The sequence below is a fragment of the Perognathus longimembris genome, chromosome 21, assembly GCF_023159225.1.
Source record: "Perognathus longimembris pacificus isolate PPM17 chromosome 21, ASM2315922v1, whole genome shotgun sequence".
Lineage (NCBI taxonomy): Eukaryota > Metazoa > Chordata > Mammalia > Rodentia > Heteromyidae > Perognathus > Perognathus longimembris.
In genome coordinates this window covers 39,629,612-39,656,084 of record NC_063181.1, presented here as the reverse complement: position 1 = coordinate 39,656,084, position 26,473 = coordinate 39,629,612, and the positions used below count along the sequence as shown (strand labels likewise).

At 37.0% G+C, this 26,473-nt stretch overlaps 1 protein-coding gene and 1 long non-coding RNA gene across 7 annotated transcripts in view; one reads left to right on the top strand and one right to left on the bottom strand.

Moving 5' to 3' along the window:
- Purg (purine rich element binding protein G) overlaps nt 1-26,473 on the bottom strand; it is a 33,819-nt gene that overhangs the window by 7,269 nt on the left and 77 nt on the right. For 2 of the 6 annotated variants that reach the window (XR_007208500.1, XM_048330253.1), the window contains exons 1-3: nt 25,412-26,391; nt 9,660-9,709; nt 3,648-3,711 (exon numbers count right to left, since the gene is read on the bottom strand). Coding sequence is in view for 4 of the 6 variants with exons in the window: in XM_048330253.1 (XP_048186210.1) it covers nt 3,663-3,711; nt 9,660-9,709; nt 25,412-26,296 (984 nt within the window). In the remaining 2 variants the exon portion in view is untranslated. Of the gene's footprint in view, nt 1-3,647; nt 3,712-9,659; nt 9,710-20,897; nt 26,392-26,473 lie in introns of those variants that run through there. The other 4 variants (XR_007208501.1, XM_048330254.1, XM_048330252.1 and 1 more) reach the window with 3 other exon arrangements.
- Nucleotides 11,941-12,415, top strand: LOC125339224. Its single transcript, XR_007208503.1, has 2 exons — nt 11,941-12,300; nt 12,344-12,415. It is a non-coding gene; the product is annotated as an uncharacterized LOC125339224 (long non-coding RNA).

Genomic DNA, 26,473 nt, shown 5'->3' with positions numbered 1-26,473 from the left:
ACTAGTGGTTCTTCATTTATTTGGTAATTAAAGCAGGAACGCCAACACCCTTGAGGAAACAGGAATTTTATTGAACTGGGGCAATGCTGAGGAAGTTAAGACTAGATATTAAGTCTTTTCTAGTTCTACAATTATTGGGTTAATGAGTTCTTCCTGTGATAAGACAGGATGACTCAAAAATCTTCCCATAGTATTTCAGATATATTGTCTTTCCAAGAACAAAGAATAGTATCATGTTTTGGAACTCTTATCCAATTTTGAGAAGTAAATGTTTTCTTTTAAATCACTGTTACTTCTTCAGTAACAGTTTTATGAAAAGTGTTTAAAATCCTGAGTTATCCACCTTAAACTAAATCAATATAACATGGATATTATACTACTTTACACTGTCAGCTAAACTAATCTGTAGGAGTTTCTATTTATATTCACCTAGAGAACTGCTTTGTGTCATCAGTGAAGAACAACTCAAGACTCCATTTCCCATTTTAAAGAGAGAAAGGAAAAATTATTCCTTATAAAATTCAGAGGTACATTTTCACATTATGATATTTCATGATTTTGATCGTAAGTTTGGATCTTTAGAAATACTATATTGGAAATAAAAACTGTACCGTTAATGGTAACATAATATGTTGAGAAACAAGAAACATATTGAGTAAAAAACTAGGAAACAAAATCTTTTTCTTTTTGATGCTGGGGTTGAGCTCAGGGCTTGTGCACGCTAAGCACGTGTGGTCTACCAATGAGCTCTATGTCTCTATCCCCTTCCAATGCCTAATTTCTGTTATTCAGAACTGTAAGTAGATTGGAGGAGGAAGGATGAATCGCTGGTCAGTTTTAACTTCAGCTAAGGTACAGTGTTTCAAAGTCTTGTAAGCAGTGTTCTCACTGAGAAATGAGGTTTATGAATTATTTAATCGACAACTTAAGATCTCTTTACCTAACATCAAGCTGTTTCCATTTTTCATGTTCAAATGGGAGTAGGGGTCAGATTTTCAATATTGAGAGCTAACTAAGAGTAATGACCACAACAAAAATGATGGACTGTTTATTCAATTCATGCATACTGCTCAAAGGAAGTTATCAATCTTAAGAGTTAAGAGCATACATCCTTGAGGCTTAGTATGACAGTGCTGTAGGCTCTCCTTTTAGGTTAAATAACTAATGAGGTTCTCTTGGTAATTCAAGTCCAACTACCTTTTTTTTTTTATTAGGAATAGGCTAAACTTTACACTAAAGTAGGTCATTTTAAAAAGAAGTTTTATTTCACTATCTTGGGAATTATAAGAATGAAATATGAACACAGTAAAATAATTTAGGAACTGGGGGGAAAAATATGAGGGAGAAGGAAAATGGGGGTACTTAGTGATAGACAAGGTGGTGTAAGAAAAGAGGATACAAGTGGGCAAGAGATTTGGAAAATGAGAAAAAGAAGCTTTGTTAATATCCCTAATATTTTCTTCATATTTCTGTGGTTTTTTTTTTGGCCAGTCCTGGGCCTTGGACTCAGGGCCTGAGCACTGTCCCTGGCTTCTTCCCGCTCAAGGCTAGCACTCTGCCACTTGAGCCACAGCGCCGCTTCTGGCCGTTTTCTGTATATGTGGTGCTGGGGAATCGAACCTAGGGCCTCGTGTATCCGAGGCAGGCACTCTTGCCACTAGGCTATATCCCCAGCCCTCTTCATATTTCTGGCTAAATTTCTAAGTTGGGTGGGTACCTTTTCCAACATTAAAAATGATATGTTGACTTCCCATGAAGTCAACAATGGGGCCGCTGTCGTGTGACAATGTCCTGGAATCCCTCTGTGTTCCTCCACAGCGTTGAAGGTGAAGGTGGCTGAGGGGGCGGCCTGACTAGCCAAAGGCCAGCTCAATCCTTTCCTTTACTCACATCAAATTTAGCCACCTTTTGGGTATGAATAGAATTCTCTTGGAAAAATAAATTATCCTTCAATCTACTGGGATACACAAGATAGTACTAGGAGGGTCCTGGAACAGCAATGTAACTGCTGCTTAAGTTCACTGCTGCTCCACAGGACCTCAGTGAATCTCTGCACAAAAATGACAACAACTTAGGCAAATTCACAAAAATGTAACGTGAATGCTGTTCTCACTGTACATACTTGTCTTTGATGTATAACTTTGTCAGGAATGACGGGTGAAATTGGGCTTCTAACAAAACCGTGCACATGAGGTTCATGTGGTGTCATTTTAAGGGTACATAACTACGGAGGCACCACCATTCTGATGAACAATGCAAGTGTTCTGCCCAGAATAATCATAACAGGGCTCTCTCTCCTCCTGAGATTGTGCCACAGTGATTTTCTGAAGCCACAGTAGAACTATGAAGGGAACACAGTTTTTTGATCCTGGCAATTGCTGAAGTACCTTCCCTCATCCAGTGCCCAATGTTAATAGAATAGTGTTTCCCAAAAGAGTGTCTGCAAATTCCTGTAACTAATTAAGGTTGGAGAGTGTGAGTTTTAGAAGGACTGTCGCTTAATAGTAACATCAAGAGTACTTTCTCCTCTAGCATTCTTGCTATAGGTTTGCTGCCATGATAGCAGTTATGTGTCAAGAGTAGTTATGTGAGGGGCTGGGAGTATGGCCTAGTGGCAAGAGTGCTTGCCTCGTATACACGAGGCCCTGGGTTCGATTCCTCAGCACCACATATACAGCAAACGGCCAGAGGGGGCGCTGTGGCTCAATGTGGCAGAGTGCTAGCCTTGAGCAAAAAAAGAAGCCAGGGACAGTGCTCAGGCCCTGAGTTCACGGCCTAGGACTAGCCAAAAAAAAAACAAAAAAGAAAGAAAAAAGAGTAGTTATGTGTCAGTACAGATTCTCCATCAAGTTCTTTCTTTCCTATTTAGAAGTATCATCAGCAATAGAAGAAAACTACTGTTAAACTCAACAAAATGGATAACCTAAGAGGCTGAAGTAACTGAATAAAAAATACACATTAGATTAAATGAAATCTCAGAATACATGAAACTAACCTTGGTGATAGAAATCAGAGCAGTGGCTGCTTCTGGAAGCTGGGCTGGTGTGTGTGTGTGGGGGGGGGGCACATGGTGACTAGGAAGGGGTTCATGGGACCTCTTCTGTTGGTTCCCAGATAATCAAGTGTATAGACTGTACTTCACACTGTAAACTCATTCTGAATGCCACCGGTCAGGGCCTAATAAAATGGAAGACATCACATGTTCATTAGCTTTCAAGGGCTTACCTTCAGTCACGTCCAACCAATGCCCAGTTTCCTTTAGAAATAACCTTATTACACTAACTGACAATTCTATAAAGAAGTGAAAAAATTATATGGGTCCGGAGAAGAAAATAGTAATACATTGGACGAATTTATCCATAAGTGATGCTAAGTATTCATGTTAATGTTAAACCTGTAATAAAAGCCAGACAACCGTTTCTTAATGCATTTCTTTTGTAATTTTAATTAAAACCTACCTAAGACTTAAATATCATACAGACATCTAAATGTGTAATTTCACCATTTGTTATCATCTCCACTTGAAATTAGAGGAAAAAACATGCAAAGTAAAAACAACACCCTTGTCAAAGGTTTGGCCTGGAAAAGAACATTGTTAGTACTTGTTGAATAAATGGTCTCATTTCCCTTACATTGCTATTTCTTACCTTGTATAGTGTCTTTTAACTCCACATTAAAAATTCAGATGGATTAAAATGCAAAACTGTAGACCTATAATTAATTAGTAAAAGAAAAAAGTTAGGAACCCTCTATACCATGTCACTATCATAGCTACTGCTAATTATTAAAAATTGTATAAACTGAAAACAGCAAACTGTTACAAGAGAACATGGATTCTCAAATTAAAATGTTTTCTTTAAAAACATTTTTTTGTGTGTGCTGATCCCCAGGTTTGAACTCAGGGCCTGAGTGCTGTCCCTGTACTTTTTTTTTGCTCAAGGCTAGTGGCTCTACTACTTGAGCCACATGTCTATTACAAGCTTTTTGGTGGTTAATTGAGATAAGAGTCTCATGGACTTTCCTGCCTGGGCTGGCTTCCATCTGTGATCTCAGACCTCAGCCTCCTGAGTAGCTAGAATTACAGGTGTGAACCCTGATGTCTAGCTAAACTTCATTGTTTAAAATATACATAGCCAATAGAATGAATAGTCATGTGATATTTTGTGTAAGTCTGAGAGTGAGACGTTTAAAGGTCGCAAAGAAGAGAGGTTAGTGCTAAGAGACAGAAAAAAATCATAGTTGAGATATGTAAAAGGAAAAGTTGATTTGCAAGATGTTCTTTATAACTGTTGCGGAGGTCTAAAGTATAAGGTTCTTTACTACTAGAAAGCCAAGAGGTTACAGTGTGCATCTGCTTTCAAAAGCTTTTTTGAGTCAAAATTTCCTGCAAACATAAACTTGTAGTAATGCTTTCAATTTTGGAATAAACAAGTAAGAAAACGTTTTTAGTTGAGAGACAAAAACATAATGATTCCATATGAAGCCCAGGTACCAATGACTTTGAAGCAAGGTAGTAGGGTAGAAGACACTGGGTAGCAGGTGCAGCAGTAATGGTCTATTTCAAGTTCTATAGTAAAGAAATTAAATAATTTGGGGCACGTCACATAATATCTTTGTTAAGGAGAATTCTTTAGGAAAAAGAAAGCAAAGTTGATTTAGACAAAAATCTTATGCTGTCAACCCATGTCACCAATATCAGAAACAGATGAATGTAATTCTTTTAGCACTAGGGTACTTAGGCCCGAATCATGCTAACTAGGTTCCTAATGGTCATCTTTTATAAAGAGGAAACAAAGAACTTCTCATTTTCTTCAGGAATAAACTATGACTTGATATTATGTTGTTCATAGATAGCTTATTCTACTTTGTTGTGGCAAACTGGAAGTTTTAATTTTGGTGGAATTTGATTTAATGCATACTTTTTTCTTTTAGAGGAACTGCCTTTTGTCATCTAGGCATTTTTCTCTTATGCATTTGTGCCTTTTTCTTTTTCTATGCCAGTCCTGGGGCCTGAAGTCAGGGCATGAACACTGTCCCTGGCTTCTTTTTGCTCAAGGCTAGCACTCTGCCAACTTGAGCCACAGTGTCACTTCTGGCCCTTTCTATATATGTTGTGCTGAGGAATTGAACCTAGGGCTTCATGTATACGAGGCAAGCACTCTTGCCACTAGGCCACATTCCCAGCCCCTGTGCTCTTTTATATTTGCCTGAAAAACACCTTCAAGATTACAAATAGCCTAATTCCCAAGCCATTGATATATTTGTTTGTTTGTTTTTTTTGGTAAAATGAGGTTTCTTTCCATTTTGCACAACTTTATCATATTTCCTGGGGAATTATCCCCATTTAATGGTTGAAAAGAATTAATAATGATGTTAATCAGTATTTTTCTATTGTTATAAAGGTGATATATGGAGCAGTTATTGTTTCATAAGTTAGATAATGAGTACATTTTTTTGGGGGACAATGTCACCCCTTCCCTTACTCTCTCTATTTTTCCCTCCCATGCTCACATACAAGTTGGATAGTTCATTTTCTTTTTTCTTTTTTTTTTTTGTCGGTTGTGGGGCTTGAGTTCAGGGCCTGGGTGCTGTCCTTGAGCTATTCTTTGCTCAAGGCTAGCACTCCATCACTTTGAGCCACAGCTCCACTTCCAGTTTTCGAGTGGTTAATTGGAGATGAGTGTAACAGGGACTTTTCTGCCTTGGCTGGCTTTAAACCACGATCCTCAGATCTCATCTTCCTGAGTAGCTAGGATTACAGGCGTGAGCCACAAGCCAGCTTATGGGTCACTTTCCACATAGTGTCTGGTGAGTACCATTGCTGCATTTGTTTACCCTTGTCCCTCCATTTCTATGCCTCCCTTAATTAGTATTTCTTAAATGTTTATATTACATGACAAATATTTTGCTTAGATGTTTATATATCAGAGAACATTTACTATTCTTTAAGAGTGGGGGCAAAGAATCTATGCTTTGTTACTGACACAATCCTCTAGACTTAGAAGACTGCTCAGCACACAGCACGCGACCCATAAGTACAAACGGAATGTTAAGTCAATACATTTTTTTAAACACTACAGATGAGCTCAAATGACACAATTGATAGGACTTAGAATTGAACTCAGGACTGCTGACATCAAAGTCTGTGCTGTTTACTACTCCATATGAGGCAAGAGATAACTTGATAAGTCTGTTGGAACCCAGTACCTAAAAATACAGTTGAAACTATGGCTATTGCTTAAGGGAAGGGAGGATGTGATTATAATTATTGTGCTGTCCCACATAGCAAAGACAAATGTGGAACTGCTTTTAACCTCCTCCTTAGGCATACTGATCTTTTTGAATCTATAAGCATGATGATTTGTGCAGATTAGGTCTGTGTGTTCACGAGACTTCTAAAGCCATATAAGGTTAGAACACTTCAATCTCCATGCAATGATTCCAACGTCCACTTTTAGGACAGCCCAATATTTTACACCCTGAATCGATTCTTGGTTTTGAGGTTTCTATATTGAGATTGTAACTGCTGATTTAGTAACAACAAGCAGAGTAGAATCAGGCTTATATCGTTGTTTAAAACATTGGTGTGACAGTTGAAACTGTTGAGAACACCAATAGATTTTGTGCAACCAAACTGTTAGGAAAAAAGTTTGCATACATTGCATATACAGTGAATGAAATAAAATTAAGAGGAAGATGAATACAAAAGCCTAGGGTAGAGAAGGTAAACATGTAATATGTTACTGCAAAAGCTTCCGCATCTCCTCATCTGTGTGGTTTTTTAATCATCTCCAAGCTGGGGACTTGGGAAATCATTACCATTTGAACGGTAGGCACAAGAGATGAAACAGAATAGTTGTTTTCACCCTAGGACATCAAGACAGATTTAGAATGGGGAAGACAAAATAACTGTTTAAAATAGAACCACTGTATCTCACTAAATCTGCATCAAGAAAATATACATTGAGGAGTATGATAGAATACAGACAATCATGCTTAAAGGATAGACAGCTAAGATAAAATGCTATTTAAGCAGCTTCAGACACAATTCTCAAATACACCAACACACCACTTGGCACATGACAGATGAATCAAAATATCTGTTGACTGGAAAAACACAATAGTTTGACCAGGCTCCACAAGCTGTTGAGAAAAAAGTAACATGGGGTTTGGTGCATTTAAAGCTAGTAACAGTTAAGTATTTGCTTTTGCAAGTTAACTGTACATCAGTATTTAACAATGGGTCTGGCCCAAAGTAGCTATTCTACATTAATTGAATGAGCCAAAAAAACAGCATCATTTATGAAGTAAAAAGTTTGGGAGTAAAATTTAGAATGTAACAAGATTTCAAACGGCACTGTAATTCGTGAATATCCTTCTGACATAGTATTTGCAGTTTTTAAATGATCCCTTTCATTATCACTTGTCATTTAAATTTGTCTGTTAAGTACTGTGATTTCAGCGCTGCAAATGGAACAGGAAGAGGAAGAGTAATGTGAAGTGAGAGGTGATTTAAACACTCCATACCATGCATGTACAGAGGTGAAGGCAAAGGAAGAAAAAAGACTCTGGTTTTAAATTTAGATCAAATTAAAGAGAAAAGGTCTCACCCGAGAAACTAAGTTTAAGATATAGTCAATGAGGATTTAGGTTCCATACTAAAATAATCTTTCTGACCTGGAAGAATCACGTATTTAAAAAGATTTTGTGCATAGGGTCAAAAGATAGGTATTACTGAATATATATATTCACCATCAACTAGTTTGTGTTAGTTCCAAGAAATACACATACTTTTCATGGCAAGTAATAACCAGGACTGGGTAACAATGTACTGATATGCTGTAAAACAGCCATAACTAAATATAAAGGGTGACAAGGATAGCATGGCCAATAAATGTCAGATGAAACAAAGATCAGCTGCAGAAAAAGATAAGCCATAAAAATGGAAAATAACCTCAAGAAAGGGTTCTTAGATATCACTTATCCTGATCCAATCTGAAACTGATGGATAAACAAGGCGGCAACTAAAACCTCAAAGGACTTGCCCCAGCCCTTCTCAACAGTGCTCTTACGTCCATTCTACACTGCCACACATAGTGAGGTCATAAGACTGTGGGGGATTCATCTTGGCCTTAAGGGGGGAAGGGCGAGGAGAGCGCTCCCGAGAGGCCGCCCTTCCCCCAGCCCTGGGGCAGTGTGAAAGTGAGCCACACCTATCTCCTTCTGGGTCAGGAACCAGAAGGGGTAGCTTTGAGACCATCCCCCACCTTGCGCCAGCGAGCACGTGTGCTCCCTTGGCTTTGCCCAGAGAGCGGTACTATGGGAAGTTAGCCCATGAGGGAGGTCCTTGGGAGCTGCTCTTGGATGGCCAGCCTATCGCCAGCTCATGCTCAATCCTCGTCATCATCATTATATTACTGTAAGCCCCTCCCAATTAAACCGGATTGTCTCCGAGATCCGTCTGCGCCTGGCTTCCTTGGTGGGTAGGGAGGGAGGAAAAGGGGATCTCATTCAGCCACGTGCACCTTAGGCTAGCCCGTGTCCCTTCACTCCACCTTGGCCACCTGCTGGTCGGGCGCCCAGGGGAGAGGGTGAAAAGGGGAGCACTGATAAGGGAGTAAGCTTAGCATCCCCGCACCAGGGGAGGTAAATCTAGCCCAGCAATAGACAAGACTGAAAGGATTTTTGTTGTTGGTGTTTGGGCTTGAACTCAGGGCCTGGGTGCTTTCTCTGAGCTCTTTTGCTCAAGGCTAGAACACTACCACTCTGAGCCACAGTACCATTTCCAGTTTTCTGGTGGTTAGCTAGACAGACTTTCCTGCCGGAGCTGGCTTTAGACCACTATTCTCAGATCTTAACCTCTTGAGTTGTTGGGCTTACAGAGGTGAGCCAGCAGCACCTGGCTTGAAAGGATTCTTTTAGATTGCCTGGATGCTTGAAATAGCCCAAATAACAAGCATTTTTCCTGACTAATCATAGAATAAACAGTAATTTAGCATTTATATTCATAGTTTGTAGATATCTTGTAATATATTTATCAACTGGTCATTTAGAATTACGTTACTGACAAATACAGTGTAAGGGCCAGGCATGGTGGTACATGGCTGTAATCCTATGTATTTAGGAGGCAGAGGCAGAAGGATCTGGAGTTTGAGGCCTGGGCAAAGGAAGGACAAACCTCAAAAACTAAGTAACAACAAAAGGCCTGCTTCAGTCCTCACAGCCGAAAACAGACTCTGACGTACCAGGTTCTGTGGTTATCTTTTTTTCCACATGAGATATAAAACATTTCTACCAAATAGTATAGATTTTATAAAATGTTGGGAGTCAGATGTACACCACCATAAGGGAAGCTACTGCTTGAATTACAGCTTATACATCCTGCAATAAAGTACGTCAAACAACGATGACTACAAACCAAATCGTACTCCGTTAATCTAATGACCGAAGATTCTCTCCTATTTAGCACAATTTACTAATGATTGAAGAAAAGTAATGCAAATACACCTTGGTTATTATCATAAGTTCACAGGCATTCTTCAGTCCAAATAGATTTGATATTAGAAATGATAAAATAATTATGAAATAAAGGCTCAGGACTTGGAGGATTTTTCCAGGCTGAAAGCCACTGTTACTGACTGGTAAAATCAAGGGCTTACCTCATGTCAGAAACACGGGCAGGGGGGCTCAAGTTCTGGCTGCTGCTGGCTTGTGCCGGGAAGAATGCAGGTTGCTAAGTGAATTTCTGTCAGTTAGGGACAATAATGGTGAACGATGAGGGAAGGTCTTAGATGGTGAGAGGAACTCTTGAAAGAAGAAAATCAACTGCTCATTATGTTACCGAGTGTTTCGGATCCCACTCCAATTCTTTCAGGCAATCTTTTCAACTCAAGGGATCACTTCCTGTAACCAAACACTTGTAATTCTATAACGGAAGACAAAGGAGTCAGGACATTCACTTGTCTAGGATTTTCTTTGAAGCAAATCCGTAGATTAAAGAAAAACTTGAGTGCTGTAAGAGTTATGAAAATATTAGAATGGTTTTTAAATAAACAGCATCTGTCTGAAAAAGTCACAAGATAGTATTCGTTGATATGAATTTTAAATTTATAAAACAAGCGATAATTCAGTTATCACTGCCAGAGAGAGTCGATCAACTAGTTTTTGTGCTAGTTGTTAGCTATTTTGGATAAAAAAGATGTTTTCCCCCCATGGCAAACTCATGGATAGCACACTCATAATTTAGCACTGTGGGTTATTAAGATGATATATCGCATGTGGGATTTAAAATGTCATTGATTGCTTTGAAAAAATTAAGAAAGTGGTTTTTGAAGGAAATCTTCAGCTCAAGGTTAGTGTTCTATCACTTGAGCCACAGTGCTACTTCCTTGTAGTGAATTTAAACTAAGATTCTGAATATTAGTACTGTCAAGTTCCAGACAAACTAAATTGAGTTATATTATGGGATATAATATGGAATGTACATAGGAAAAAACCACGGAAATTCTAGTATTTTACTTTAATTCTAACCTGGAAATTCCAGTCTTAAACTTGCAACAAGCCAGCATAAAACATCCATGGCGAGTTTCATAGTCTCAGGAGAATGAATGTTTACTATTCGGCGTACATCACTGGAAAAGCTTCCTTCCCTCATCATGACACAGACTATAAACATTATTTAAGTCTAAGCTGTTCTGTAAATCTTTTTGCATGTATAAATTATGAGTAATGGAAGTAAGGTGCATGGAAGTGACAACAGTTGTAAATATTGATGGTGGGAGGTTTAAGACCATTTTGCATATTTAAATAAAAGCTGAGAAGTAGGTTAGACTTGTAGTTAGGGGGTGGAGGGATGGGAAATTGGGGGTAGCTTAGTGGCTACAGGGTTCCAGTTTTACAAGATAACAAACTTCTGGAGATTGGCAGTAAAATAAGGCAAATAGTATACCTAAGAAATTAAAATGGTAAAACTTGTTATTTTTTTATTGCCACAAAATGGACAACTAGAAGTTAGGCGTTCCAGACAGACTAGGGACATTTTTCCTTTAAGCTCTAGAGGGTCAATTCATGACAAACTCAAAAGACTGACTAGATCAGGCTAGAGACTTCAGCCTTGGTTATAGAATCTCGGGAGTATGAAACCACTGCTCAATTGCCAAGAAATAAAAGTTTGAGCTTGAGTTTAGGGGGTGGAAGACATAATAACATTCCTAGTAATAACTGGCTGCCCAGAAAGTTACCAAGTATGATAGAAGAAAATCTTGAATGAAATACCTGGACATATATGCCTGTGTTTAATGTCAGACCTAAATTTTATATCTTCATCTTGTAATCAATAAAGCCCTAAACAAAACCCAAAACAAAGGAACACCAAAACAAATCTCTTTTGTCCCCTGATGTCATGAGATGCTGATAGTATTAAAATTTAAAACAATTTCAGCTGGAAAAATGTGGCTAAAGTTTCATTGTTTAAATCCACAGCAAAGAGTGGCTTCAACACCACTCTTGGTCAAGGCAAAGATAACCATGTCTGAACTCCACACCACACCAACTAGATCAGGGAATGAGGACTGGAACCTACATTTACAATATGCCATATATACTGTCTGGACTTACTATTTTGCCAGTTCTGGGGCTTGAACTCAGGGGATGAGCACTGTCCCTGGCTTCTTTTGGCTCAAGGCTAGCCCTCTACTGCTTGAGCCACAGCACCACTTCTGGCTTTTTCTACAGATGTGGTGCTGAAGAATCAAACCCAGGGCTTTATGTATATGAGGAAAGCACTCTACCACTAGACCATATTCCCAGCCCTTGGACTTAATTTTTTTTTTCTTTTGCCAGTCCTGGGGCTTGAGCTTAGGGCCTGAGCACTGTCCCGGGCTTCTTTTTGTTCAAGGCTAGCACTCTACCACTAGAGCCATAGCGCCTCTTCTAGCTTTTTCTGTATATGTGGTAGTAAGGAATCGAACCCAGGGCTTCATGCGTGCTAGGCAAGCACTCTACCACTAGGCCACATTCCCAGCCCTCGTCCCTGGACTTAATTTTAAAGGGAGAAATAGTTTTATATTTAAAGTTTTAATTAATTTTATTCATTATTTGATTATGTAGTACTGAGGAATTGAACCCAGGACCTCAAGTATGGTAGGCAAGCCACATCCCAGCCCAGAGAGAAATACTTTCATGGCAGTTAGAACTGATCAGGAAGTTTATAAGTACCTTTGATGACTTCATTACAACCTGTTTACAAAGAAGTCTTTAGAAGCATAGCAGAGATTCTGTTTATCAGTTTGAAACAATCTCGTTGAAGCATCTAAGTGAGTCACCTGGTAGTTTGTTCTGAAAGTAGCAGCTATTTGGTTAAACCTCATATTTTTAGAGCTAAAATGAAAGTTTTTATAGCTTTAAAATAGGGATGGCAAACAGCAAGTAAGTGGCATGAATGATCTCTCCTGCTATTATGCCATCAGGAATAAGAAAAGTTGGGGCAGGGCTGGGCTCTGACATCTGTCTGGTATATATTTGTATGGATTAGTAAAATTTGTTTATTTGGGAATGTGTACTATGTGTTATAGACCTTGGTGTAATGCATTTCCACAGAAAGTTCATTTGAAATTTGGAAAAGTATCACAAGAAAATAGAAATGACCTGAAGAACTAAAGAAACAGTGGGCATTACCATGAAAAATGGAGTTTATATTGGATCAGACTATATCCTGGACTGAGATATTATAGCTACCCCTTTGTGCTTAACAATAGCTTGAAACTCTAGGAGACAATAATGAACATTCTTTGCAGTAATAATTAAATTACTTGGAAACATGTTCTCTGAAGCAGAAAATTTAAAGCAAACTATTTGTTTCTTTTTCGTCTTAATTAGTAGGGCAAGGAAAAGATGACAATGATGATGTATGTGCCTTCAACCGTTAAGCAGGACTTCTACAAAGAAAAATTAAGTTTGATAATGTTCACTAATTTTGTCTTCTACTGATGTCTTTTCAAATTCCTTAAGAAGGTAACTTTTGAGATGGAAGACACAAATCAAAATTCTTTCATGTAACACTTCCTAAAAAAGATTAAAAGTGAAACTTTAAAAAAAATTGTAGTTTTCATGAAAAATTTAGCTTAATTAGTAAAGCTTATATAGAAAACCTGAAAACTAGTTCTTTCATTGTTGACAAAGGATGGGAGGAAATGATAATTTTTGGGGGGAAATGTTTTCAGAATACTAAAAAATTTGAAGTCGTACTTGTTTATCCAATCTGGAAAACGAATAAGCTTGAATGTAAAAGTTCCAAATATATTATTCCTTACAAATTCTGAGTCTCTCAAAGAGTAGAAATGAAACCTTGAGATAGAAAAAGTTCTTTTTTTTTTTTTTTTGTCAGCCTTGGCGTTTGAACTTAGCCCTTGAGCACTGTCCCTGGCTTCTTTTTGCTCTAGGTTAGCACTCTACCATTTGAGCCACATCACCTTTTTTGTTTATATGGTGCTGAGGAATTGAACCCAGGGCTCCATGCAAGCACTCTACCACTAAGCCACATTCCCAGCCCTGAAAGTTCTTTTCTGATTATTTTATGCATGTCTAATTTCTGCATTAAATTATTCCAGGAACAGAGTTATATCACTGTTCTTAAATTTTACCTTTGTGTTGCGCTGAAATCTATTAGAAATTTATATTCTGCCTGAAGCTTACAATGATTAAAATCTTGATAATTTTAATCTGAAATTTACATTGTGAATTGGGCATTTTGCTGTATGTCTGTAGTCTCATTATTTGAGACTGAGGCAGGACAATTCAAGGCCAGCCTGGATTACACGGTGAGAATTTGGCTGGAAACCCCCCCCCCCCAAAAAAAAACACCATGGCTAAAATATAAACAAAATAGAGAATTTTTAAAAAAAGTTACACTGCCTATAATTATTCTTTTAATCTTACTTTTGTTGGAATTTAACCTTTCTTTTTTATCTTATTGTTGCTGGGGGCTTAAACTCAGAGCCTGGGTGGAGTTCCTGAGCTTTTTTGGTCAATGCCAAAAAGCTGTACCTCTTTGAACCGCAGCTTAATTTCTGGTTTTCTGGTGGTTAACTGGAAGCAAAAGTCTCATGGACTTTCCTGCCTGAGCTGGCTTTGAACTGCAATCCTCAGCCTCCTAAGTAGCTAGAATAACAAGGCATAAGCTACTGGTGCCTGGCTAGCAATTAACCTTTTTCACAATTAGGGGCTCATTTAACATTCTGGAGTGCTGATTATTGAAGAGTGGAAGCTGGAGAGATAAGTCAGTTAACTTACAGAACCACCAAATGTCTACGTGTGTAAATTAGTGTTTCCAATTTGATGTGATACACTAGAATAACAGCTATCGAGAGGTGCACACACACACATATGCTATTGAGAGGCTTATATTACTTAGCTAAAATGGTTTTATTCATTTTGATCAGTATATTAGTTGTATTACAGAATGTCTGCAAGGTAGGAAACATGATATAAAATATGTTTAAATGTTAGTTTTATTTTCAGACATGTTCAGTTAAGTTCTCATGGAAACTATTTCTCTGTGGGTCCAGCTGTTAACTAAGAAAATATCCTAAGTATAATATAATCTATAGTCCCTTCATCTTGCACAGAGAAAAATATGGCAAGATAGTATAAGTACTAAATGCTTTTCAACACTTACACATTTCAAGAGATAACCAACCTTTTAAGTGTTAGCATTAAATTCTGTTTATTTAGTCTATAAATCATTTGACCTACATCTTACAAAATATAAAACTAAGGGACTAAAGTAACTCCAAGATCTGTTCAAGTCTGAATATTTAATATCTGTTAATAATCCTCAAGTGAAGAAATTGTTTCCTTTCGAAGATTTATACGGCAGAATTGCTTACTAAGTTAAAATACACTTCTCATGCTTGCTTACCTTGAAAGGTAAGTTTTTCACGTATAAGTTTTTCATTAATTAATTTCTGCCATTTATCTTGCAAGCTATTGAAAACGGAGAATTAGAAATGCAATGGTAGTTTTTTCCCAACTCTAGTCTACTTATAAAAAAATTGTTGTTTAAGATTGTAAACACTTCAAAGGAGAATAAATACCACTGTTTTCTTTCTACCAAGAGTTATTTGACTAAACTTTCCCTCTATTATCTTTCCTAGCTCAGGTAAAATCTTATTAGCCCAGAACAGTGGTTTTTAAAGTGGGTTCCCCAGATGAGCAACATCTAGTCTCCTAGGAATATGCTAGAAATGCAAATTCTGCCAGTTTTACTGAACAGAAACTCCAGCTAGAGTGCAGAGATTTGTTTTTTAAGAGGCTCTCAAAGTTTGAAAAAGTCATAAAAATAGGACAAAAGTATAGAAAAGTAGTTATCTGTATGTGGGGCATGCATCTCAGTCAAGGGAAGAGCACAAACTTGATAATGACGTGAAGGAAGCATTACAGCAAAATGTTGTAAGAAATTGGATGGCAGAAAGAAGTTTTAAGAAATTGAGAAAACTCAATAATATTGGTAAGGTTTATTTCCAAACTAACTTAACATAGAAGACTGTTTTTAGTTCATGAAAGTGAAACCTGTAGACCCACAGTGAATAGTAATTTTCTTTTCTCTGCCCATCATGCTAGAACAGGGGTCACTCATCTAGTCTTACCATCTGATCCTTTTGACAAATCACTGACACTTACTTGAAACAGTTAATCAGGATTAGAAGTTCAATCTGTAATCTATATAAAAGATCAAATAAGTTGGATTTATTAACAGCAATTCTAACCAAATAAATCCTCACATAAGCAACTGTGTCTTGCTGAGACTATTCTCATACAGAGGATAGTTTGAGATTAATTCTCCATAATCGAAGGCAGATTTGGGTGGAGGTGGTGGTTGGGATAGACTGGTGTTTTACAATAGTCCAGGGCTGGGGAAGGGTTGGCCTAAATGAATCAACACGATCTTTCCCTTCGGTATCAGTTTGGTTCAAATATATTAGTTCGGAAATACTGAACCAGTACAGAAAGTTATATCAAACGAGGATAGTAGGGTTATTGTGTGGATGAGAAGCAGTATGAGGAGTTTCCTAATGCCCATATTCAATAAATAAGTTATTTGTACCAATAAATTTCAATTGGTTCTTCCTCTTATTACTATCTTTAAAAAAAATGATCCTGCTGCAAGCATTCTAGAAATTGACTTTTAAAATTATCAGCCAATCTGGGTAGCCAAATATATATTCTGAAGATCCAATGTATATTAAAGTTGGAGCAACTGAATTTTCATTTTTGTTTTTATCATCACAAGTGGAACCAATGCTCTAGCTATCCTAAACTGTTTCACAGAAATATGGCAAGTGTTTACATGAATTGAACTAAGTAGTTGCCTTTTGTTTTCATACTCTCTACATCTAGCTCATAGGGCATGCTCTAGATTTTCAAAGAGCTCCAGTTTTTGCTTCAATTATCATAAAAATGAATAAGATTAAAGTGGGGTCATGGTAGTATTGAGAAATTAACACTTGTGACCACTTTCAATTGTGTAGTGTATGGGGAGAGGAAAGGGGAAAATTAAGATTGGACAGAATTTCAGGATCCTACTTTTGTGTCTGATTATAGTACTGATACTTTTGAAGTATTTTTACTAAGCCGCAAATAGATTTATGCAGCTGCCGTTGTAGATTTTCAAATTACTGGTAGAAATCACAGTACTAGGCTGATGAATCTAGAAACCAATAGAATTTGTTCAAAATTATCTTGAAATACCCAAAGGCCAAAAACTGTTAACCACATGGAATGTTACAGTAATGGATTTTTTTTTTGAGGGGGGGGGGTGGTTGGTTGTGGGGCTTGAACTCAGGGCCCGGGTGCTGTCCCTGAGCCTCTTTTTGCTCAAGGCTAGCGCTCTACCACTTGAGCCACAGCACCACTTCTGGTTTTTGAGTAGTTAAATGGAAATAAGAGTCTCATGGGGACTTTCTCCCCAGGCTGGCTTCGAACTGCAATCCTTAGCTCCCAGCTTGTGTGCCCAGCAGAAATGGAATTTTATGTACACTGATATTTTTTTAATGGTCAAAATACTATGTGCATATGCACTTGAAAATATACATGGGTAACTTCGAACCACAGGAGCCTCAGATCTCAGCCTGAGAAGCTAGGATTACAGGCATGAATCACCGGTGTCCTAGTCACTGGTGTCTGGCATGTGGTTTATGACTGAAAAAACAAACCCATAGACACCAGGACAGGTATGCTGAAAAGGTGCCACTCTTAAAACTGCTTTTAGCAGAGGTTGTGATGCTGTAGTGGAGGACCAGGGCACTTGAGTAAATGCCCCGCAAGAGAAGCCTGTGTACAGCTGCTTCTCTTCTCTAATCATTGACCATCACAGTTCATGTCACAGCTTAAACAACAAACTAACCATTAGAACGTCTTCTTTTTACACACCTTAGTAGTTACAGGTTGTGTAAAACAGAACCATATACATTACAGGTCAGTGGCCTTCCCGATGTTCTTTGTTAAAAATCATATGTAGAATAAGATAATCACCATGACAAAGAACCAGTTACATCAGTTAGTGCACTTTTTGGCTATTTCCAGAACAATAGTATTTCACAAAAAGCTAGTCCTGTTATGCAGAATATAAGGGATGATTATAGGCTGTGTTGAAAAGTCACGTTCCTTCCAAAGAATGAGATTTGGTATGGATTATAAAAATATAAACTTTAAAAATTAAAGCACAGGATGGTTAAATACTTAGTATAAGCCAATATTTTTTTTTGGGGGGGGAGGGAGTCCTGTGTTTTGAACTCAAGGGTACTCAACCATCGGAACCACAACTCCAACCCAGTTTTTTGGTTTGTTAGTTGGAAATAACATTTACCTATCATTTTCTTCCATCTTCCACTGATGCAGAATTTTAAAAGCTTAGTAAGAGTAGAGATACTTTGTTTCCAGCCTGGCATTGTTCCTTTTTCATATGAGGAAACTATCCAACAGAAGCTACATACTTTCTCAGGACCAGGCCATGTACTGGTAGATCAGATCTTATTGTCCCTTCCCTCTACGTTTTTCACTCACACACACTTGTTAAAGGTTAAATACAATGAATTGAGCTTTGAGATGACTTATTTTCTCTTCATTTCTGTTAGATGGATTTCTTTTGTTAAAGAGTATCAGCTACTACCTTTCTCTTGTTTCTTCTTTTGTTTGCTATCTCCATGCAATAATGTCATCAATTTATAACAAATAATGAATAAAATCCTGAGACTCTTATCTTACAAAAACATTTTCTATAAGTAAAATACCAAATATTTTTTCAATAGGAGTTTCTAATACAAGAAACTGACTATAATCACAAATAATCAGATTTATACTTTTAGTTGCACAAAGAGAAAAATAAAACAACCTAACCGAAGTCTTTCCTTATCTTAAACTTAGAACATCTTAAGTCAACAATATTGAGAATAAGCTGGGTTTAAGTTATCTTCTTACACTGTAGCAGCATATTTTCAGTGTGCTTTATATTTACTGGTGTGTAACACTGTCTTCAAAATAAGGGGTTTTTCTCAAGGGAAACTCTTATAAAAAGGTAAAGTTCGAAAGTATAATTTACCAGACAGGACCAACATGGGAAACTTTTGGCTAGGGATGGGGAATTATTAATGTTTTCAGCCTAAATTTAAGCAAAATTCTCTATTTTACTTCTGCTTATATGGGGCCTTTCTTTCTCAGAGCTGCTATTTTACCACTTAAGCCATATCTGTAGTCCAGGATTTTGCTGGTTAATTGGAGATGGAGTCTCCCATACATTTTTGCCAAGGCTGGAATAGATTTTCCACATCTCAGCCTCCCGAGCAGATGACAGTCATTGGTGCCTTGCTTTTTTGGAGGGAAATTTATTTTCCTTTTAAATGGGACTAGAACACATATACACATCATTATAAGCTTAAACAAGCTTATGGATATCTTTACCAATTTTATAGATTAATTAAAGGATAATGGAGTATTCATTAAGACAGAAGAACCAAATTCTTTTATGCTTTAAAACTATGTTTATGAGTATCTTGTTCTCTAACAACAAACCTCTGTTATAAACAAAAAGCTTGTGCCATAAGCCATGGAGATACTGTAAAATTTAAACAACCAATGCTTTCGATTTTTATAACATTTTGTAAAATTTCCAGGTATCCATTAAAAGTTCTTCCTTAGTCCATATATTCTTAAATATATTTCTAACTGAATTGGATCTTTTAATCTGGTTGCTATGAAGGATTTAGAATGGGATCTTTTATTTTTCACTTATTTTTTTTTCTTGGAAGGCAACAGAAAAGAGATCTTAAAATGAATAATTGATGAATGGAAGAAGTAATAAACATAACTAAAAGAATTTTTGATTTTTTTCTGGTGTATCTGTGTGCGAACTATTAGAATAGTTCTGTGTATATTTCCAGGAAGTGTTAATGCTAATTTCATTTAAAAATAATGAATGGATATGATTTACATTGTAAATTCTTAGCATTCCAGTTTTTATTCTTTCCCCAAATCATCACAGTACCTTCTGCTCCCAAAGACTCCTAATAGAGTATGAATCTTTCAATAATAATTTTAAAAAGTAAATGCTTTAAACTTTGAAGACCAATTCAGTGTTATCTCTTTGCATAGATCTGAATTGGATAAAGTTGTTAAATAAGTGCCATACCAGTCTTATAGATAAAAAGCATTACATTAATAAATGAAAAGATTTCAACATGTTGTAATAATTTACTGTGGTTTTAGTACTCATTGGCATGGTCTTATGATACAAAATAATAGTAACAGAATTAGTAAAAAATCAACGTATACTTTGTTAAAGCTTTAAATATTAGTGTTTTCATGAGAAAACAGGTAACACTAAAATCAAAATTTGGTTAAATTCTTTAATAGCTTTAAATATTAGTGTTTTCATGAGAAAACAGGTAACACTAAAATCAAAATTTGGTTAAATTCTTTAATAACTCCTGCACTGTGTTACTTTAGGAAAAAAAGACCAGTATTGTTTTTGTGTGTGTGGGGGGAAAAATACGTAAATACAGATAGGCAATATATCTAGGAATGGAGAAGGGAAACTAGAAGGATAAACTGCGCATTTGTCTATGTTTTAAATTAATACATATATATGTCCAAAATTTAAGTAAATACCAATGGGATTTATTCAGAATTTTTTTGATATTTCCTTGGTGTAATCATATTGTATAAAGTAAATGACATGTTAGCTAAAGTATGATATAAAAGAGGAAAAAAAAATCCCTTAAATGCCAGATCTATTTTTTTGAGGTATGGACAATGTATATGTTTTCATTTGTAGATTTCAGAAGATATATATACATGTTTGTATATTCAGAGAACCTCTAGGATACACAAGAAACTGAAAACACTGGCTGCTATTCTTCACTGTCTATCTATCTGTAGCATTTAAATTTATTAGTATATGTATATTTTTCCCTATTTGGAAGTGTTAAAACTTAAGTAAAATAAATTTAAATGATTTAATATGTCAAATTAAGAATGAAGACCAATTCTTTTCCATTATACAAGAAAATATACTAACACATTATTTTAAGGCCTACCTACAAACACTGCTGTATGTTTTAAGACAAGCGTTACATCTAAAAACTCAAATTCCCTATGACTTTAAATTGGGAAACACATTTTCCCCATATTTCACTGTATAGTATTGTGGAGTGTGGATTGTCGATAGCATGTTAATATCCTTATCCTCTTCCTCTGCTGGGCTAGCCATTAGCTACCATTTCTCTATGGGAGTCAAAAAATCTTACAGGAAATTCCAGAACAATTTTTAAAAATCTTATGTGGCAAAGATAAATGTCAGAATTATTCTGTACTAACAGAATCAATGTTAGTTTTGTTTTGTTTTTAATATCCTACCAAAAGATGTCTTGGTAAAGATTTCCAATTAAGTGATGCTTAAGCAAAGCCCTTTTGGAAGAGGATTTCATAAACAGTTTCAATGAAAGCCGTTTTGGAAACAAGCAGGAAAAATATATCTCACACATGAAAAACCTTATTTTCAGACAACCAATTAGGATTCAAATTAAGCCATATTCATTTAAATAGTAAAATAAACTATAAAACAAAGTTTAAAGGAATGACAATACATACAACAATTTTCAATGGTAGCTGCTTATTAAAATGAGTATCTGAGGGTGTATTTTAATTTCATCTTCAAATTGTGCAGATAAATATTTATCTTACTGAAAATATCTGCAAAATTACAATATAAATACATGATTATATTAAGATAGGATGATTATATAATGTATTCTTATCTGTAGATATAAAATGAAGTAAATATAGCACACTCTTGATGAAATGTTAGTACACAGTGTTTCTCAGTAAAGTACATACAATCTGTTGTTAAGTTTCAAATGTACATCTTAGGAAATTTTTAGGATGGAAGGATACACTAAATCCTCCATTACCCTTTTTACTTGGCCAAGGTTAATACTTCTGAAAAATTTGAAACATTATAGTTACTTTGGTAAAGTATTAGGCTCTTTGTATTTCCTTAACTTGAAACTTTATTTCTTCAGTCTGTGTATTTTTTCAAAATTACCTAACCATATTTTCAAGTTTGGTATAGTACCATTACTGTTTATTAGTTACTTAAACATTTCAACAATAAAATAGAATCATTACTTCTTTAAAATCTGGACAAATTCTCAAAATTAACTTTCAGAGTAGTATAGGGAGTCTCATGTAGATATAGTCTCAACTGCAATACTAATATGGATCAGACATAGTTTTATATATATTCTAGTCCTTATGAGTACAAATATGAAGTCTACTTCAATTTTTTTAAATACATTGGAATCTGTTTTAAAAGCATCTCCTACCTTTCTCCATTACACTGATTAAATGGAAACCTGTTACAACAATTCCAACACAAACATACATGCAAGAGATCACCCTACAGATTCTAACTACACAGTTACTGAAACACATCCCACCTGTCAAGTGGCATAAATGTACATCTTCTATATACAAAAAGGTAAAGTGCATTATTAAATTAGTGAACTGACAGATTGTCTGCCTGGACCATACAGCTTTCAAATAGACAAATGTGAAATTCTCCCATTAGAACCAACTATTTCAAGAGGTTCCAACTAGCCTTTCCACCCTGTCATTTATTATTTTTTTTGGCCATGCTCTTTAGTGCAAATATGCTTGTGTTTGACTCAAGTTAAGGGACATGGCAGTTTGGGGCTTTAACAAGGAAAATTATAAAATGTGGCAGAACTTTAATACCTTTATAATACATTGCATCTTTTGCATATAAGCAACAGATTAGTGCTGCTTTCAATTGCTAGGAGCACACTGCCAACTACTATGAGAACCCGTTTTCAAATTTCATACAATTAGCTTATATTATTACAGTTTGATCTGTACCACATTATGCTTAAATTATTATGTGCAAACATCATCAATGTTTTAGCATTAGATAATGAAATAGTTATTTTGGTTACTAACATTAGTGCTCAGTTTTCACTTCTAACACCCATTTGCCTTAAGAGTTTAACGTCTCCAAGGTCAGGATCCCGTTATTTTAAAGAATATCATGTGCACTTGTAGTTCCACTTATGTTACAAATGACAATAAATAAAATTTATATTGCACAGATAAAAATAGCTTATTTTATAAGATACATGGCAATTCATGTCCTAATACCAGAGGTTTGAATTGGATCATAATTATGGCTAATGAATTCTTGGGAATTTTAAGTATCAAAAAATCATAGAATCAATTCCATTTTTCAATGAATACATTAACTATGAAAAGGTAAAATAAAAGAAGTGATAGAAGCTTTAATGATTCTATAGTCTACTCAATTGCCAGTATATAAGCATCTGTAGCTATGAGATGGTAATACCTTGGAAGTATACAAACAAGGTAGAAAATTTGGCTTTTAACTAATTGTTAAATAATCAATGCAAAACTAAACTAATAGTAGGTATATACAATGAATTTAAGATATTTATCTTTAAGTCTGACATAGTATTGTGTATATACATCTATAAGATACATATACACCTGCACTCTCAAATCTTTTCAGACAAAATAAAAACCAAAAAAGAAATCCTTTAGTTCTAATGGATATAAATATTTTAAACAGAAAGACTTTGAGAGAGCATTCACTTATAGCAATAGTGATAGGAATAATCGACGGCTGGAATATTCACAGCTCTAGTGTGCCAAAATCTGACAGGTTGATTATTATTAGTAGGCACTATGATGGGCAGCAGTAACAATCAGTAGTACAGTAATTCAAGTGCACATCACTCCTTCATATACCAAAAACTACTTTTTAGCAAGCCTACAGTTATTTTACAGTTACGACTGTTTAAAAATCTTTGCTGCTTTTATGATGTTAACACCCACCATGTGCTATTAACTCAAGTACTAACATCGCCTTCCATCTTTCAGTTGTTCCATAGTGATCGAGATGGTCCACAGTTACAATGAACTGAGATTCCTTCATAATACTGGAGGAAATGTAAAATAGAATCTGCAAACCCATGCCAGTATAAACGTCTGGGTTTCTGAACACTTGTCCTTAAGTAAAATTATTATGCTTAATTTATTCTGTAAGGTTTTCTTTGTGACCTTACTTTAATGTATATGGGGATAATTTTCTGGAGAAAAGTTGTTAAAATGATTTTGAAGTTCGTATACCATATCAAAGAATAGCTATAATCTGATCCCAATTCATGGAACTATCTCTCATCAATAAGTTATATTTGGGGGACTGAAGTCAGTAATCTGTCAATAAAACATAATTATACGGACTTACAACGTGGGAGATAAGTAAAGCCAAGATAAAAGACAATTGATTTCATTCAGAAAAAAATGTAGCCCAATAGTTAAAATTTCAGTCAGCTGATGTAAGGTTGAATGGGTTGGTACACACATATACTAAATCTACTTGTTCAAAAAATTGCTTAGGTGTTGAAAAATTGATTTGGTTCTTCCTGGAGAATAATTTTAAGTACAGGTAATCTTTTATAAAGTAAACCTCTTTAAGTATCATAATGAGCACCTTGGAAAATGCCTGAATTTTCCTTTTAAATATTTATAGTCAATCTTATCTCCATATATTTTCCTCAGACTGAAAATCTGTAGTCTGTTTTTTGAAAAAAAAAGTTTCTTTTTTCTTCGGGAATTAAAAGCATTTGTAAAAGTCAGGTTTATATTTTAAGCTTGACATGGTTTTAGAAGCAACGACTGCAAAAGTGTGACTAAAATATTACAGGCATATTTTTATATCCATGAACTGGTGCACCAACCCTTCTGAAAGACTGTTAAAGAAGAATCATAATAAATAATACCTTCAGTCCATGATATGTTTTAGGGAAAAACCTATTGCAAGCTCCAAATTACCACAAAATGCTGTAATACCAAGATTTCCACAGAAAGCCTTTGGATGAAGCCTCCCATTCAAATGTGATGTCACTGTAATTCCTGAAACTTTGGAAAGACAGTCAAACCATAAGGTACAACAGAGATAACTGGCTTAGAATAACCAATTAAAACTTTCCCATGGCTATGATACCACAACTATAAGCTGTAGGGTTACCACAAAATTTGAAATCATAGAATATTATAGTAATTCTTAAGAAATATTTTGATACTGTATTTGAAGGGTTAATTATCTAATAATATTTGATCTTTAATAGTTATCCAGTGGATAATGTATTTCTATTTGTACTTTTATTAATACATACTTATAATGAGGTTAATTTCTGTTTCTGTGGTAACTGTCCTACAGGTACGCTTAGCAGATATGAAGTAGAAATGGAATGCTTTTGGGGAATTTGTTAAAATGGAAATTCACTCTTCCATATTAAGTATGTATGTACCTTTTTTCAAGATTATGTCATAGAGCAATGTAAATCTTAGTTACGGTACTGAAAGGTCAGACTGTCACATTTTGTGCTGATTTGCATACTTCAATAGTCAGGAGTAGTTGAAGCATCTAAACTATTTCGCTCTGGGAAGGTTGGAATTCTCATGAGAATGATAGAGAGCTATGTGTAACATAATATGGGAATCAGACTTCTTGAATTGTAAACTACTAGAAGTATTACTAATAATGAAGGGCCAAAGGAGGAAAAATTTCTTCAAATGATAATCGATCAGTACTTATAGCCAATTTATGATTATAAATTTTTGCCTGGTGGAGTTCAATTTCACTCTAGTCGAGGCATTCTTGTTCTTCACCACTGGCCCTTCTGCCATCCATTCTCTTTTCTTTATGGCTGTTGCAAATTTTCCTCATCTCTTCTTCATACTTGATAAAATTCTCCCCAAACCTTGTCCACGCTTTGAACGGAACAGTAATAGTATTACGGTAAGGTGGCCTCACCTCACTTACCTTCAGGAAAATGCCATATTTATTAGAGCCCACATCAAAGTAGAACCTTTTATTGTCCACTCTGAAAGAGGTCCCCTCGGGGAGTTCAAGCGGGTCATCGTCTCCGCCTCTTCTTTCTTCGATATCCCCTTCGCCATAGTCTTCAATGAGCTGAACCAAGGCATCTCGAAACTCAATCATTCCCTGTGCAGGGAGGACTATAGTCTGTTCTTGGCCCAAACTGTGGCCAAAGTAACCGATCATGCCGGTGCCTCGCATCATGGTCTGCCTGATCCTCAGGAAGCGACCCCGCTGATTCTCCTTGAGGTCGAGGTAATATTTCCTGTTGTCCCTCTCTATATAGTCTGTCTTGAGGACACTGTGGGGGTGCTCCTCGGACCCCACCGAGACCGGAGGCGAGGGCGCCGAGTGCTTGGGCCTCCTCCTGGAGGGGACCTGCTCCTTGCCGTGGCCGTGCTCGGGCCGGTGGCCCTTGAGGCCCAGGTGGGCGTAGTGCTCGATGAAGTCCCCCAGGCAGTCCTTGAGCTCGGCCGCCACCGACAGGGAGAGGGTCAGCTTGCTCTTGCGGATATTGTCCTGCCGGCCTCTCCCGATCCACACCTCGGCTATCTTGAGGAAGCGGCCCCGGGAGCTCTGCTTCACGTCCAGGTAAAACCTCTTTTTCTGGATGTCCACCCGCTTGGAGGCCAGCTCCTGGATCTCGGCGGCGCCGCCCCCGGCCTGGTTGGGGGTGGCCGCCGCCGCCGCGGCGTAGTGGGGGTAGTGGGCGTGCTGGGCCTGGGGGTAGAGCCTCGCCTTGCCCAGGCCGGGGCCCCCTACGTGCTTGCCTCCGCGGCCGCCCCGGCCGCCGCCGCCGCCGCCGCCCCTTCGCCTGGCTCTTTCCATCTTCAGCTGCAAGCGACAAACACACACGGGGCGGGGTGGGGGAGGGGGGTGAGAACGATCGCGGGCGCCCCCCACCCGGCCGGCCCGCTGCGCCTCACGCACCCCGCGGCCCGAGGCCCGAGGCCGGCCCGGCTCCGGCTCCGGCTCCGCGCGCGCCGCAGCCCTCCGCCGCCCGCC